The sequence below is a fragment of the Podarcis vaucheri genome (assembly GCF_965113315.1).
Source record: "Podarcis vaucheri genome assembly, chromosome: 6".
Classification (NCBI taxonomy): domain Eukaryota; kingdom Metazoa; phylum Chordata; class Lepidosauria; order Squamata; family Lacertidae; genus Podarcis; species Podarcis vaucheri.
Window position 1 is genome coordinate 49,300,645 of NC_138764.1, and position 15,359 is coordinate 49,316,003.

Sequence of the window (15,359 nt, forward strand, 5' to 3'; positions counted from 1 at the left end):
TTCCAACCATAATGTGTTGCTGAGAAATGGCTTGTTAGGCGAGCATTCGCATAATGAGCCAATCATTTCCTTTGTTTTCTATTGGGAAATCCCATTGCATTCCCTGATAAAACAAGGCAACAGGAGAAACACCACATTTTCCTACTGTATATCTACACCAGCATGGTCTCTCCACCCCGTCACCCTCCCCCAGTTCTTCCTCTATCTCTGATAAGTTCTACCGGCCTGCCCCTTTTCTTCCCGTTTTTGAACCAGTTCCACTCCCCTTGCCTGAATCTAACCAGTGAGTTAGTTGGTCAACAAAGTCACTGCATGAGCCCGCGAGGACAGCCAAGGGAAGGCCTGTGGGGCTGAGCTGAGGAGCTTCCTTCGCTGGTACAGCCGCCACCTCTTTCTCCTCCTTTTTTCACCCTCCTCTGGCACTGAGGCCTAGGCCAAGAGTGAAGCCTATGATGAGGCTGAGGCTGGCATCAGCACCAACTCCTCTTCTTCCTCCACCAGCTACTGCAGTGACAAAACTCACTCGCTCAGCCCTGGAGGAAGCCAAGGTCCTCCTCTCTTTCTTCATCCTTGGTGTCTCCCTCATTGTCCCAGCCACCAACCTGGCTGGAACTCTGTGGGCTTGGCACTGAAATGTTCTTCACAGCTCAGGGACTGCGACTTTGCCCCCATCTCAACGACTGAGGAAGAGGCTTTGCTTGTGGGCTCGGATACACAGTAGGAAAATGTCAGGCTCACCATTGAAAATAAAGCTCACGATCAAGCAACACCATTCTCTCAAGTCCAGCTGTTCAGATATCTGAATCAGCCGTTTGTATAGCAAAGTTTCGGCACAACTAAGCAAATTTTTGCATAACAAGCGTTCAGTTAGCGGGACCTGCGTGTGCTGGTAGAGACTCTTGCTTGTTTTCCAACCCCAGAATATCAGGCTTCTAAAATGGTTGGGGAACTGCCGCAAGTACAGGAATCTCCCGGCTTCAGACATTTGCCATCCAATGGCGGCCAGGGGACAGAGCTAGTGTGCTCGTTCCCACTGCCCTCCCTTGTGTGCAATCTTTTAAGAGGGTTCCTGAATCTCTGTTGAAATGTGTTGATTCCCCTTCCCAGCATAGCTGTCAACGTTTCCCTTTTTTTAAGGGAAATTCCCTTATTCCGAATAGGACTCCTCGCAAGAAAAGGGATAAGTTGACCGCTATGCCCTCTCAGTGGGATGGTGGGATGTGCTCCAGTGTCCCTCTGCTCCTATCTTGGGTTCTCTGAACATTTTTTTTAAAAAAGAAAGACTGAAATTATGTTATCTGGGTTGTATGTATTGCGTCTGTCTCCTGGACACAGGTAACAGTTGTTGAGACCTCCAGGTATAGGGGGGTATATAAATTCAATAATAATAATAATAATAATAATAATAATAATAATAATATTTGTATGGACTCTTGGCCTACAGTAATCACCTGTAGGATTCATTTCCCTGTACAGTTGGTATATTTCATCAAGTAATGCCTATGCTCTGATCTTCTTGCAGATTCCATACTCTTCTTCATCGCCTGGTACATACGTGGTAGGTTTATATTTCTTTATGGGTAGTGATGTGCCGGTCCACCATACGATTCGATATTTTGGTGTTTGCGTGCACACAAATAGGAATCCTGGCTCAGGATACAAGTTCCTGCAGGGACTTGGTGCTGTGTCTTGTGTATTCGCTTCTGCGGTGAGGCCAAGAATTCTAAGAAGTCTGAGCTACATGCTTTCTGAGGAAGCCCCTTTCTGTTCCTCCAGACAATGTGAATAAAGCATGTCTGAAGCCCCCCCCCCCAGTCTTGAACATGCCTCAAAAGTAGGGAAAGAAATCCCTTAGTGACTCCAGCTGTGCGAATGATGCAGTGGTGGCGTAACTGCGTTTAAGGGGTCTTGAGAACGTATTTCTGAAGTTTCGCACGGTGATTACAATTCGCGTGTTGGCGGAGAACTTTGAATGCATACTCCTCTAATTGTTCTGGAATGAGAACGTCCCAGTGGCACATCCAAGAAGTACGTTGCAGCGTTCTAAGTTGCCCGTTTCTGTTTGCACCTTCTGCAGATGTGAAGGTTATAGAAAGACTGCCCCCTGTTAACTACCCTGGCAGATAGACTTGGTATGTGGTCCTTGCACAGATGTGCCCCCTCCCCCCGCTCCTCAGTAAAACCTTCATTTTTCCCGAGGCTTAAACAAAGAAATTGCACTTTGGCTACAAGAGTGCATCAAAGGTTTTAGCAGGAGATTAATGCTTGGCTGAATACCAAGGTGAGACATTGTTGCTGACAGCAGCAGGATCTGGCTGACCTATTGCAGGCTGTGTTATCACAGTGGTTCCTGATGTGTATTTAATCTTGTCAACAGGGGCCCCCTGGTGGCGGAGGTCCTCCTGGAACACCTATCATGCCTAGCCCCGCAGGTAAGGGTGAAAGAAAGCAGCACTAATTTCCCCCCATTTTTTATTTTTTATTTAAAGAGAATTGAGAGCCCGGTAACGGTTGGGTTAGCTTAGCAGGTTTCCTTTGCTGCTGGATTTTATTTAAGGTCGCAACAGCAACAATCTGCATGCCACCGATGCACTGTTTGGCTATTGATTGGGCGCAGCTGCTGTAAAGCAACCCGACTCTTTTCAAAGGGAGAGGTTTTGTCTTCCGTTCCTCTTTCCCTGCCCTCGCTGCCAGCCACGTGCTGATGGCTTTTATTCTGCCAGGGCTTAAAACATGAGGGAGCCCCGCAAGAGGGGTATGAGAAATGGGGTTAGTGGGAGATTTGGCTGCACCAAAAGCCTTTCCTGAGGGGTGGGAGGCGGCATGTACCATACTTCGGCCTTGAGCTCCCAGTAAGCCATGTGAAAGAGGTCGCTGCGTCCCTTGATGAATTATCCATGTGAAATTTGACACGTTGGGAGAGGTGTCGGGAATTTTTTAAAAACCTATTTTTATGTTGGTAGATAAGGAAAAATCATTTGTGGGAGGGGTGGATTTGTAGAAGTTAACTAGGAACATTCTCCAGATATCCAAAAGAAGTTTAAAGAGGGTTATTGTTGTTGTTTTTAAGCCAGTCCCACCCACCTTTTTTTTTTTAAAAAAAAAAAACCAACTTCTTTAGGGCTGTTCTGTTTTTGGGTTGCCCAGTATTAGCACCAGGAAGGCCTACACAAATCTCTTTTTGTTGTCCGGGTCAGTGTTGTCGTGTTGCCATATTTGTACTGGGAGTAAATTCCACTTTGTAAAACAGTGCTCACTCCCCAGGAGGCTGAGTAAAATTCCCTTCGCCCTTCGTGTATTTCCCTCGTAGTAAAGTGGGAGGGGAGGAAGAGAGAGTGTGTGTCAGTGCTGGGGCTGGTGAATATTCCTGATAGGCCTGCAAGGGTGATTTACTATACATTGCATGTGTTGGTGGCAAGAATAAAAGCAGGGGGAGTGGTGGCTCTGGGGAGGTAAGCCATGCCGCGTGTAACTCTCGTGTACCACAGCTGCAGGGGTGGAGCTTCAGTGTAGTATTACCACTGCCTTCCTGCTCTTGCATTTATATGAGAACTCTGACCTACATTTCAGACTAGGTCATAATAAAACAATCCATATGTTAATGTAGGCACCACTCCTCTCTCTCCCTCTCTCCCTCGTCACCATGGCCTGCTTGTAATTTGTGTATTTTTGTTTGTACTCTGCCCCTCAATTAAACACTTGTCTCATAGTGCTTTCATTATTAAGAAAAATATTGGGTTTTTTGTTGTTGTTGTTTTAAAAAAATATTGTGACTAAATGTCATCCATGTGTTTTGTTATTTTTTTAAAGATGAAATATGATGTTGTAGTAAGATAATTGCATCAGCTAATTTTGAGGTGTTATGCGACACATGGCAGCAAATTATCTTTCTACACCTCTCCTGGCAAGAAAGCCCCAATATTCTTGGTTAGTAGCAGAATTCTTTTCACAGTTGAATTTCTGTGATTAAAAACTTTGTGAATCTTCATTAAATACAAATTAGCCAGAAAATGGTGGTACTTAGAGAGAATTTTAGGTGATAAAATACAAAAGAATGAGTTCAAGTGGCATGAGTTTGTTTTAATTAAGAAATGAATTAATCACCCTGACTTAGTGGGTTTCACTGTTCTACAGATTCGACAAATTCAAGTGACAACATCTACACAATGATTAATCCCGTACCGCCTGGAGGCAGTCGGTCGAATGTAAGTCTGCTTTCTAATAATTTACATATCAGATACCATAACAAATCATAATTAACTTCATCAGTTGAGGGTAAAGCAGTTTAATTGATTTCAGCCATTTGTTACAAAACAGAAATAAAACAAACCATCAAAAAGTGATTAACTCTTCAGCGACTTTGTTAATTTTTTACGCTTATTAAAACAGCGGCGTTCACGCAGCTCTGGTCAAGATTGTCACGCACATTGCTGGTTAGCGGGGTTGCATTTAAAGGAGACACAGCTGATGCCCAGGCCTTTCTTCACCTTTTACTCAAGCTGATCTCAAAGAGATTCTGTTAAGATTACCTGCCAGATTTTTGTCTTCAGGACAATGCCAGCCCAATATTTCCGATAAGCAGCTCTTATTGGGGAAGGGCAGCTCTTTCCTGAATACTTCTATGTTCAGACCCAGTTTTTCAGACTGAACTAGTCTAAACTCCAGTAGCTGGATGATTGCTTAAAGTGTGTCCTGTCCATTTCTCAGAAAACATTGTCCAAAGAGAATGGAATACAGAACAGAGAGGAGGCAGAGGAGGAGCAAACACTTAAATCTCAGGGTTTTAATTCATGGGATGTTAGGAGAAGCAAACTGATGATTGCAAGAATAAAAAACAACTGGGGTCTAAATACAGGTGTTGTGGCTTAATCCATTGACGCTAAATAAATCTGGTCCTAGCCAGTATTTGGATAGAAAACTGTCAAGGAATCCAGTGTGTGCTTCTCTATGTAACTTGGATGAAAGGCAGGGGTACAATTAGATGACATGGAGCCTAAAGAAATCTTGACTGGCAACTGAAACATTTTGGCAGATGAGATTTCAGAGGCCCGGATTAGTCATGTTATTAGAACTTTCAGCTCTTGCACTACTTCTGTCACTTAAGGGCAGGATTCAGCAAATGGGCCCCACCAGCAGAAGCCCATGCATGGACTTCCGCTAGCTTTCCTCCCTCTCCTCCTCCCATGCCCACAAAACTGGCTCTGTTGGGATCAGGAAAACACCCAGAAGTACCTGCAGGGTGAAGAGAGGACAAAGCATTCATTATACCACACAAGCAGAAAGATTTGTGCTAACGGAACAATTTGCTTAATGCTATGTTGAATTCCTCCCTTGGTTTGCACATCACAAGTTGGAGATGGCTTTTATATGGACCCTGCATATAGTAGTAGTTTGTGGTTGAAGGGTTCCAGACTGCCCACACATGGTGCTGAAGTAGAGGGGGGCAGCAAAATTTCTGCCCAGCTGAAAAGCACAGTAGTTGTGGCATGGCCGGGCATAGGCCATCCAACAGTATCAGATGCCCAGACAACCATGTCTTAAGCTGGACAGCAGCTGCTCCATTTGGCTATCCACTTTGATCCAAAAGAGAAGAGCAGAGTTCCCTGCAACTTCCTTTCAGGATTGAGTCTGCCTACAGGAGTGGTACAAGATGCAATAGATCAATGGCTTCTTCGAAGAGAGAGGGTGTGTATCAAACCTCCTCAATTTGGAAGACACATACCCAGTGGGCGATGGTGGGTTTTCAGTGCAAACTGTTGTTTCCTAAAGAGCTTTTCATTATTTTGTGTTTTAAACAGAATTCAGAAACCTCAGTTTGCAGAGCATTGCTGCCATTGGTGTTCTGAAGCATCTAGCTGCCAATAGACATACAAGCTAATATATTGTACTGTATGTTGGATATTTTATAATATGAGTGATGTGTGGTAACTGACAGCTCTTTCTTTCTTTCTTTCTTTCTCAGTTCCCCATGGGACCTGGCTCAGATGGCCCAATGGGGGGCATGGGTGGGATGGAGCCGCATCACATGAATGGCTCATTAGGTAAGACTTCAGCAATATTCAGCGTTTTTGGACTATCTTCTCACGGGACATCCCAGAACCAGCAGTGATAAAATGAGTTCTAGTTGCGCACTTTGTCATTTTAACTGTATAGGATGTGCAATCACAAACACATTTTAACATTCTTCATGTACTTGTTCCTGGCTGAAAACATTGCTTTATGTTAATGTGGGAATGCAGAATTTTTGATTGGAGGATCAACACCAGGCAGTGGAATAGTTGTTTAAGATATGTTATAATCTGTTTGGGTCCAGAATTAGAGTGCCCTTGGTACAGAACCTTGGGAGGACATGCAGTGAGCCACAAATTGCTTTGATTGTTGCTTTTTGCAGTGACCCTGGTGTAGGGTTACTTCGGGTGTATTCCCCCCTGCAGTCTAGGGGGGAAATGTTTGAATCAGGGATTAGTACAGGTATCAGTTCTTGCAAGGACCCTTTGCAAGGTGGTGGGGTGACCCTAGTCCTAGCTAGACTCGCCACCCAGGGCCTTTGTCCTGATAAAAACTCTGCAAAATCCTGTAGCAGATGCTTTCTGACCTCAGAGCTCCTAGGGCTGGGCCTGTTGGCTGATGTGTGCTTTCGGCATTTGTTTTTGTGGTGCGGATCCTGTTTGTTTCCAGAGCTTTGGGGACTTGCTCAGTCAGTGCTGGTAATCTGCAAAGCCCAGTCTTGTGAGGGCTTGGCCATTCCTGACACACTCAGCGTAGGAAAGTAGCCAGGGAGCAGGGATAGCTGGTCACAGGCTTTGCCAGGCTCCTGTTGATGGATAAAGGCGAAGCGGCAGCATCAACCTAACCGTGGCACGAGTGTTTTAATTAAAGCAGCAGAAAGACCCATTAACCTCCTCTGTTTGCCTTATACATCTTGCTGAAGTAGAGGTGCTATACTCCATCTTGATCAGTGTCACGAAGCTCGCGGGAGGGAGCCGAGGCCGTAGCAACTCGATTAGGCCATTACTCTAGTGCCGTGCAGGAAGGTGAGCCGGGGCTCTGCTCCCGGGAGTTCTGCATGCAAAGGAATGGCAGCTGAGGCAACCCCAGCATGTCCCTTTCTGGAGGCAAATGTTAAGAGGTTTGCATTAGCCCAGCTGTGACCTGCAGCTCACTAATGTACTGCCAGCTGCTTCCGGGAAGGCCAAGGCGGAGCTTTTTGCAGCCGCGTCTTATTTCTGGATGATGGTTCAGGAGCCGGACACTTCGGTGCAGAACGGGGGTGGGGGGAGTGGGGAGAGCTGATTTGGGGGGGGACCCTAATTGAGAGCAAGGAAATCAGCTATCCCCCACTAACAGCCTACCGTTCTTTTCTTTCTTTTGTTCTTCTTTCGCAAGGGTCAGGAGACATAGATGGACTTCCAAAAGTAAGTCTGCATTCTTAGACTGGGCCGTGTTCTTTTGTTCTTGCTTTCATGGACAAAATAACAACTATGTTGTGGGGTTAATATGGGACCCTGGGGGTAGGGGCAGGGAGGGAGTACTGAAGCTCTACCCTTCTTTTCTGCCCTCTGCTCACCAGCGCAAGGACATTTTCTCCTTCTTCTCCCCCCCTCTTTTGCTCTTAGCCCTGTGAGGGAGTCATCAAACACAAGTCATTTTCTCATATATATTTAGCTATCCGTGTGATCTTTTTTTCCATTGTAGAACAATATGTTTTTGTTGCAGTTGCTAGTACGCAGCATACTCGAAAAGGCACACACTCACTTCTTGCATGTGTATCTCTGTGTGGTCTGTTGTTTCTTTTTAAAACAAAAAAAACCTGCAGAATTCTCCAAACAACATAAGTGGCATTAGCAATCCTCCCGGCACTCCACGAGATGATGGTGAACTGGGAGGCAACTTCCTCCATTCCTTCCAGAATGACAATGTGAGTCATCCTTACACCAACTCTTCATGCTAACCGGGGTTTGAATCACAGAGCCTGTTAGGCTCTTTCAAGCTATTTCTGGGAAGGAATCATTGATATGTGCAGAGAGGGGAGAGGGAGGAGGTGCTATGTGATCATAAAAGGGTGGGGGGAGGGAACTAGACATAGAGAAATGGCAGCTTTGGAGCTGACAAAACTTGGAAAAGGTACACAGTACAGCATATTGAGACCTGACATACCTTTCAAAGACAAAAGGTATAAATGGTTCCAAACCGAGGTGATTAAAATAGAGAAAAGAAACCATGGTTCACTTGTCTTGCTAAACCATGATTTGCTTAGCTTAACTGCTGTGCTTTGCTTGCATCTCTGAACCACCCACTCCAGCCAACTAATTATGGTTTGCCCGTGGACAACAAACCAGACTGTGAAACCATGGCTTTAAGCTGGTTTATGAAGCTATGCCTACAAAACAAGAGACAGGAGCAGTCAGAAAATGAAGCCAACATTGGACAGCACAAGCCATGGTTACTTGACTCATTTGTGAGGGTCATCCTGGTTTGATCAGCAAGCCATGGGTTATTAAGTTGGACCACCCAGCAATGTAGTTACCACTTCGATACATGATTACAGTCAGCAGGCAAGCAGCAAATTAATATGTATGGCTTCCAAGCACTGTATATGTGAGTGAGTGAGATCACATCTGGCAGTCTACATGTCCATTTCATGCTGTTTCCATAACAGTGATTTCAGTGAATGTGAAGCATCTAAATAGAAGGATTCCTCCTGCTCACTAGAGGAAGGCCTCATCCTGCCCTCCCCCTTGTTCTGGAGTGTCATCTGGCGCTTTGGAGAAACTTTCCAGGGTGGGAGGGGGAGAGGAAGAATCTGCAATGGCTTCCCTCCTTTCCTCCTGTGAGGGGTCCTGTGGGGACAGAATTCTACCCAGGAGTAGTCTCAGTTGATAGTTATTGCACCAGCCATGTATATCCATGTTTTGCATAGTAGCATATGCCAAAGACTGAGCCCTGCCCTGCCCTTCAGAATTCCCAGTCAAAATTTAGATGAGCAAAGGGGAAGGGCTAGGAAAGCTGCCTGCCTCCTTGAGTTGAATACGTCCATACATGAGGTCCTAATGCTCCTGCGTTTCACTCCAGATGTTAGTTTTACCAGTGGTACTTCATTACATGCAGTGGCGCCTTGAAATGAAACACAGTATGTTTCCTATAAAAGACTGTAAACTGGCACTATATTTATCATTATATACATTGGGGGGATTTTTTTTTTTAAATTGTGTTCTGCCACATACTGTTTAGGCTTTTTTATTATTATTAAACTCTCCTTTACCCCCCAGTTTGGCAAACTGTGGTTTGGGGAAATGGGAGCGATTATGTCCTGATAAATTAGTCTTTAGCATATTCTAGCCCTCCTGATTTATTGAAGCCAATTACGTTGCTTTATAGTTTTCATAAGCCCACATCTCTTTCATATCTCATTTCCTCAGCTTCCGCAACATTTAGCATTTTGGTCTTGTTCTTGCCTCACTCTAACGCTGTGATTTCTCTCTTTCTCCGCCCCCTCCCCGTTTCCCTCCCAACCGCCCAGTATTCTCCCAGCATGACGATGAGTGTGTGATTTCCCTCCTCCCTCACCCCGCATCCTCTTCTCCAGGATAAAGAAAAAGTCGGCTGCCATTTGGAGGATCTCAAGAAATTATGCAAGAAGAGAATCTAGGTGTGTTTGGCAGGGAGACATGCAGAGAGCCGGGGGGAGACCCACCCCTGATTTTTAGTTTCATGCAATAAAAAGGCTGAACTTTTTATTCCATAAAACAATGAAGGACAAATCTTTAAAATATTTCAAGACATGACCAGATCCTTCTGCAGAGGAAGGGTTTATTCTATGTACATGACACTTTTTCGTTGATTTTTTTTTTTTTTGGAAACAAAACAAAAGCCTCTAGCACCCGATTTCCAACCTCCTTTGCTTGATTATTCTTTTAAACCTGTTGTATGTTTGTGCTGTGCTACGCAAGGAAGCTAGTCTAGATATGAAATCTCATGTTGTCTCTGTAGCCATTTTAAAATAATTAATAAAACTGGAGAGTTTGGTTTTTTTATATATATAAATTGGTGGGTTTTGTTCGGAAGACCACTTCCTCCCTCTCCCCCCCCCCTCACCCCAACTTCTTTTTGTTTTGGTTGGTTTTTGTTCCCCCCCCCCCCCCCGCATTTGATGTTTTGCAGCACAAAACATTCTCCAGCAAGGAAGATCCAAGTGGAACAGATTTCTTCTGCCTCATTCTCAGTTGCGTAATGCAGCTTGGCCCCCTTGTAGGATCACATCCTCCAAAACTTTTAATTGTGATCTTGGTATCTGTGACTGTGGCATGCACTGTATTAGCCCCCTCCCTCCCTTGTCCTTCTCCCCAAATTACAAAGAAATGTTATTAACTCCCCTTTTGCAAATTTTTTGAAGTGTCAAAAATTCCGGGGGTGGGTGGGTAGGTGGGGTTAGGGTACGTGGCATTTTATTTTTTATGTTGGGGAGGTGTTGGTCCACCGGAATTGAAAGGGAAAGGGGTTAAAAACTTGACCTGGGACACGAAAACTGTGAGCGCAAACTTCTTAACATTTGTTTTTTGTTTTAATGAAATGATGTGATCTTATTAGGGTTTCACTGTATATGCTCTGAAACTGGATGGAGATATTTTTAAGTAATTATTGTTGTTAAAATGTATACTTGCTATTCTGTAGGCTCTCTCTCTCTCTTACTCTGTAATTAAAAGCAAAATTAAAAAAAAAACCCTTACCTTCTCATGGTAGAGGTGACTACAGAAAAGCATACAATGTATAGTGAAACTCGCAAGTCTTGGGATCTCTGTACATTACACTCCCTTGTAGCTGGTCTTTGTTTTATATAAAAAGAAGAAAAAACTTCACTTCTGATCTATGTATTTCATATTATGTAAAATATTATCTTCCCCTGGATTTACCTACCTTTGTGCGGATTCTTGAGAACATTGTATCTTGTTTCAGTGTTTTTTCTTACCTTGTAGTCTGGTTCTAAAATTAAGCGAGGGAAAAGAAAAGTAATTATTATACATTGTAGTTTGTGTACGATATTTGTTGATAATGTTTTATTAAAGGGATGTCTTTTTTCCGCACCCCTTAACGAAATGTTTTTTTTTTTTTTGTTTGGTTTTTTGGGGGGGAAACATTGGCTTTTTATTATTCTGACTGAAAACAAAAACTATGTGAATTGACAAACTTTTTTAGTAGTACAATGACTTTTTTTAATGTTTGCCTTTTTCTTAGGCATTTTAATTGTGTTTTCTCTGTAGAAATATGATGGGGGGGTGGGGTTGACAAATGGTTGGTCTCTCAGTCAAGAAAATATTTAAAAGCGGGGTGGCGGGGGGGATAAACCGGCAAACCAATTTGTCCCATTGCTAATGCAGCACCCTTTCTATTTTTTTTAAAGGATAACTGACAGGTTTCATTGTATTAAAGTGATAGCTAAATTATTGTCTTCATTGGTTCGGGGTGGTTTTTAAAAGATGAATCAAGACCCTCTCCTCTCCCTTTCCCCCCATGCTGTAATAAATATAAACATTTGATTTCAGTCCCTTGCTGTTTGTTACTGTTGTAGCAGCTGTCTTCTGACTCTCGTGCCTGCAGTGGTTCCAGAAGAGATGGCTTGGGGTGTGGTCTATGGTCATCGGCTGAATTCGTTATTCTGAAGACACAGCTAACTGCTTGTCACAAAGGTTATAGGTGTGTTGGATTCCAGGCTCCTGCCACCACATTCGTTTTTAAGACATTATTATCCTGTTCAGTCAATATTGAAAATGCATAGGAAAAGTAGCTTGAGAACAGTATAATATCAGACAATGGAGGAACAACAAATCCAGCCCTACTATTAGACAGAGTGAGACAGCTGCCTCAGGTGGCAGATCTTTGGGGGCAGCAGCTCTCTAAGCTGTTTCCTTCTGTTGGAAGTAACCCAAACTCCTGCCCTCAAGAGAAGGACACTGTCCCACTGGCAGTGTTGAGATAACATTCAGCTGCTTGTGAACGGGGAGTGGAGTGCTTGTTTGTCCTTTGCTTTAGGCAGAAAAAAAGGCCATTCAAGATGGTGGCAGCAGTTCTAAAGCTCTTGAAATAAGGGTTATAAGCAGACCTCCAGAAAAACTACTGTGTGTTTTTAAAACAGCAGAAGTCCTCAGTGATCCTTCCTGCTAGCTGCTCACAAGAAGCAGAAAATGAACCCGCAGTGGTGTTGAGTTTGACACCGTTCGCCCGAAAAGGCTTGTGCTGTTGTGATCTGTGAGGTATGGCTGTACCCATGTGATTGTCAGTGGAGGAAGCCTGGATTACTGCCTTCAGGGTGGCGTCGTCATACTTGTGGAAGAAGTTGCTATCTAAGGTTGTTGTGACCTACTTTTGCTCACCTCTGGGAGCTTTGGACTTCTCCAACGACACAGCTCCTTTCTAAATGGCAAGCCATTCCTGAAAGAGAGTTTCATTAAGCTGCTTTTGAAACGAAGGAAACTATACCAGCCTGTGGTATAGTTCTGCGAATCCTGGCCCAGGAATCTCTGTGCGGGATATTGTTTCAGCTATACAAGTTGCAAATATATGCAGGGAAGGTGCCAGTCCTGTCTAGCCATTCCTAATTATGTTGGTAGTTATTTTGTAGTACAGTGGTACCTCGGGTTACATACGCTTCAGGTTACATATGCTTCAGGTTACAGACTCCGCTAACCCAGAAATAGTGCTTCAGGTTAAGAATTTTGCTTCAGGACAAGAACAGAAATCGTGCTCTGGCGGCGCGGCGTCAGCAGGAGGCCCCATTAGCTAAAGTGGTGCTTCAGGTTAAGAACAGTTTCAGGTTAAGAACGGACCTCCAGAATGAATTAAGTACTTAACCCGAGGTACCACTGTACATGGGAAAGCTGACAGAAGAAGAAAAAATTATTCCAGTTCACAAGAGTTCCACTACCTGGTCAGTTGAAGCTATTTTTTGCATAGGCTGTTTAGTCGCTCCCAGGCCTTTGCAGGGGAGATTGTGAAGAGGTCCCTCTAGCCGTATGTGGTGCCACAGGGGTGGGGGTGGGGACCCCAAGGGCTGCATCCTCTTCTGGGTCGCCTTCCAAAGGGCCACATGGTAATGGTGGGTGGAGCCAGAGGAAAAAGTAGGTGGAGCAATGGGTGTGAACCTTTGTATACTGGGCTAGTTTCTACACATGCTCACACACAATTCTCTGTTGTCCATCAAAGCGAGCAGGAGATATGATCAGAGTTCAAGGACACCTTCCAGCCAGGCATAACCACTCAAAAGAGGATATGAAGAAAGGCCAGAGGCTGCTGTGCCTATAGGTTGATGTGGAGGAGCAGATCCACCTTTATAGTGGGCTGCTCCCACAGCAGTTACTTCTCAGCTCGCTTCTCTCTGGTGTGGAGAAACATTACGGAGATGAAGAGTAATTTTTGCAGCAGTGGTCTTTGATACTCGTCTCATCGTGTGAGGAGGAAGTCCTTGTGCCGTTATAGTATGAGCACATCCAACAGCTGCTGACCATCTGAGAACGCTGACTATGGATGGTCCACATCAGGATTAGTTGGATAAGTAAACACAGCACCCACCGTTCAAGCAACGTAGTGGTGTGGTTGTACAAAACTCCGTGCACTTTTGCAATCTTGTTTTGAAAGCAGTGTTGATCTTTCCACTTGCAGTTCAGAGCTCAGTCACGCAACCGGCAGTGTGGAAAACTGCCCAGTGCATGTAACAAAAACCTGGGCAATGTCTTGCAGCACTAGAATTCATCTTAAGCAGCAGCTGCTAGTCATAGAATCTTTAAAGTTGGAAGGGACCCCAAGGGTCATCAAGCATCCATGACAGATGGCCATCCAACCTCTGCTTAAAAACCTGCAAGGAGGAAGAGTCCACCACCTCTCGTGCGAGTCTGTTCCACTGCCAAACAGCTCTTACTGTCAGAAAGTTTAGTCGGATGTTTAGTCGGAATCTCCTTGCTTGTAGCAATTGGTTTGAGTCCTACCCTCCAGAGCAGGAGAAAACAAGCTTGCTCCCCCTTCCATGTGACAGCCCTTAAGATATTTGAAGATGACTTTTATATCTCCTCTCAGTCTCCTCTTTTCCAGAATAAACATACCTAGCTCCTTCAAACGCTCATCGTAAGGCTTGGTCTCCAGGTCCTTTATCATCTTGGTTGCCCTCCTCTGCACATGTTGCAGCTTGTCAACATCCCTCTTAAATTGTGGTGCCCAGAATTGGACACAGTATTCCAGGTGGGGGTCTGACCAAGGCAGAATAGAGTAGGACTATTACTTCCCTTGATGTGGACACTATACTTCTGTTGATGCAGCCTAGAATAGAATTAGCTTTTTTGCTTCTGCATCACACTGTTGACTCATGTTAAGCTTGTGGTCTACCAAGACCCCTAGATCCTTTTCACATGTACTGCTAGTAAGTGAGGTGTCCCCCATCCTATATTTGTCTGGTTCTTCCAGCCTAAGTGCAGCCATCTGATTAAAAGCAGAAAAGGCCCGCAACACTCTGCTTCCTCCCTCCTGGTTCTCTAGCATAATGACTACCAGAATGGTCTGACTTCTCCAAAGTTTCCCCCCCCGCCCCCAGAGAGCAATACAGGGAGGAATTCAAAATGGTGCTAATTGCTCTTGTCAGCTCAGCTCAAAGCATTTTTGCTTGCCTGGTAGAACAATCTCCTGCATGCTGTTGTGGTGATTCTCGCAGAAAAAACCTCCAGGCAATTTGGGGGGCATATGGGGGAGCAGCCCCGCTGTAGTAGCAGTAGACCTTGCATGGGCTTCTGCTAGTGAGACCTGTTGAATCCAGCCCTCCATGTATTACCTTTTCACATCTAAACAACACGGCACTTGGACTCAGCAACACTTAAATCCTGATTCATCCCAGGGACAGGGAGCAAGGCAGTTGATGAATACTCATGCAATAGTATTGTGGGACACGGGGGGCGCTGTGGGTTAAACCACAGAGTCTAGGGCTTGCCGATCAGAAGGTTGGCGGTTCAAATCCCCGCGATGGGATAAGCTCCTGTTGCTTCGTCCCAGCTCCTGCCAACCCAGCAGTTCGAAAGAACATCAGTGCAAGTAGATAAATAGGTACTGCTCTGGCGGGAAGGTAAACGGTGTTTCCGTGCACTGCTCTGGTTCGTCGGAAGCGGCTTAGTCATGCTGGCCACATGACCCAGAAGCTGTACGCCGGCTCCCTCAGCCAATAAAAGCGAGATGAGCGCCGCAACCCCAGAGTCGGTCACGACTGGACATAATGGTCAGGGGTCTCTTTACTTTTTACCATGCAATAGAGTTACAGCTTCTCTTGGGGCCAGCATTTCAAGTATTTTGCTCACAAGCTGTATGGAGGGCCTTCTTTTAAAATGTAC

General features: G+C 44.9%; 1 protein-coding gene across 4 annotated transcripts in view; it reads left to right on the forward strand.

Annotated features, from left to right (window-relative positions):
- SSBP3 (single stranded DNA binding protein 3) overlaps positions 1-11,539 on the forward strand; it is a 171,792-nt gene extending 160,253 nt beyond the window's left edge. For all 4 annotated transcript variants that reach the window (XM_082225679.1, XM_082225680.1, XM_082225681.1 and 1 more), the window contains 7 exons: positions 1,523-1,558; positions 2,378-2,432; positions 4,135-4,205; positions 5,963-6,041; positions 7,387-7,415; positions 7,817-7,918; positions 9,521-11,539. In XM_082225679.1, coding sequence (XP_082081805.1) covers positions 1,523-1,558; positions 2,378-2,432; positions 4,135-4,205; positions 5,963-6,041; positions 7,387-7,415; positions 7,817-7,918; positions 9,521-9,550 — 402 coding nt within the window. In that variant the 3' untranslated portion in view covers positions 9,551-11,539. The remainder of the gene's footprint in view (positions 1-1,522; positions 1,559-2,377; positions 2,433-4,134; positions 4,206-5,962; positions 6,042-7,386; positions 7,416-7,816; positions 7,919-9,520) is intronic.
- The last annotated feature ends 3,820 nt before the right edge of the window (positions 11,540-15,359 follow it).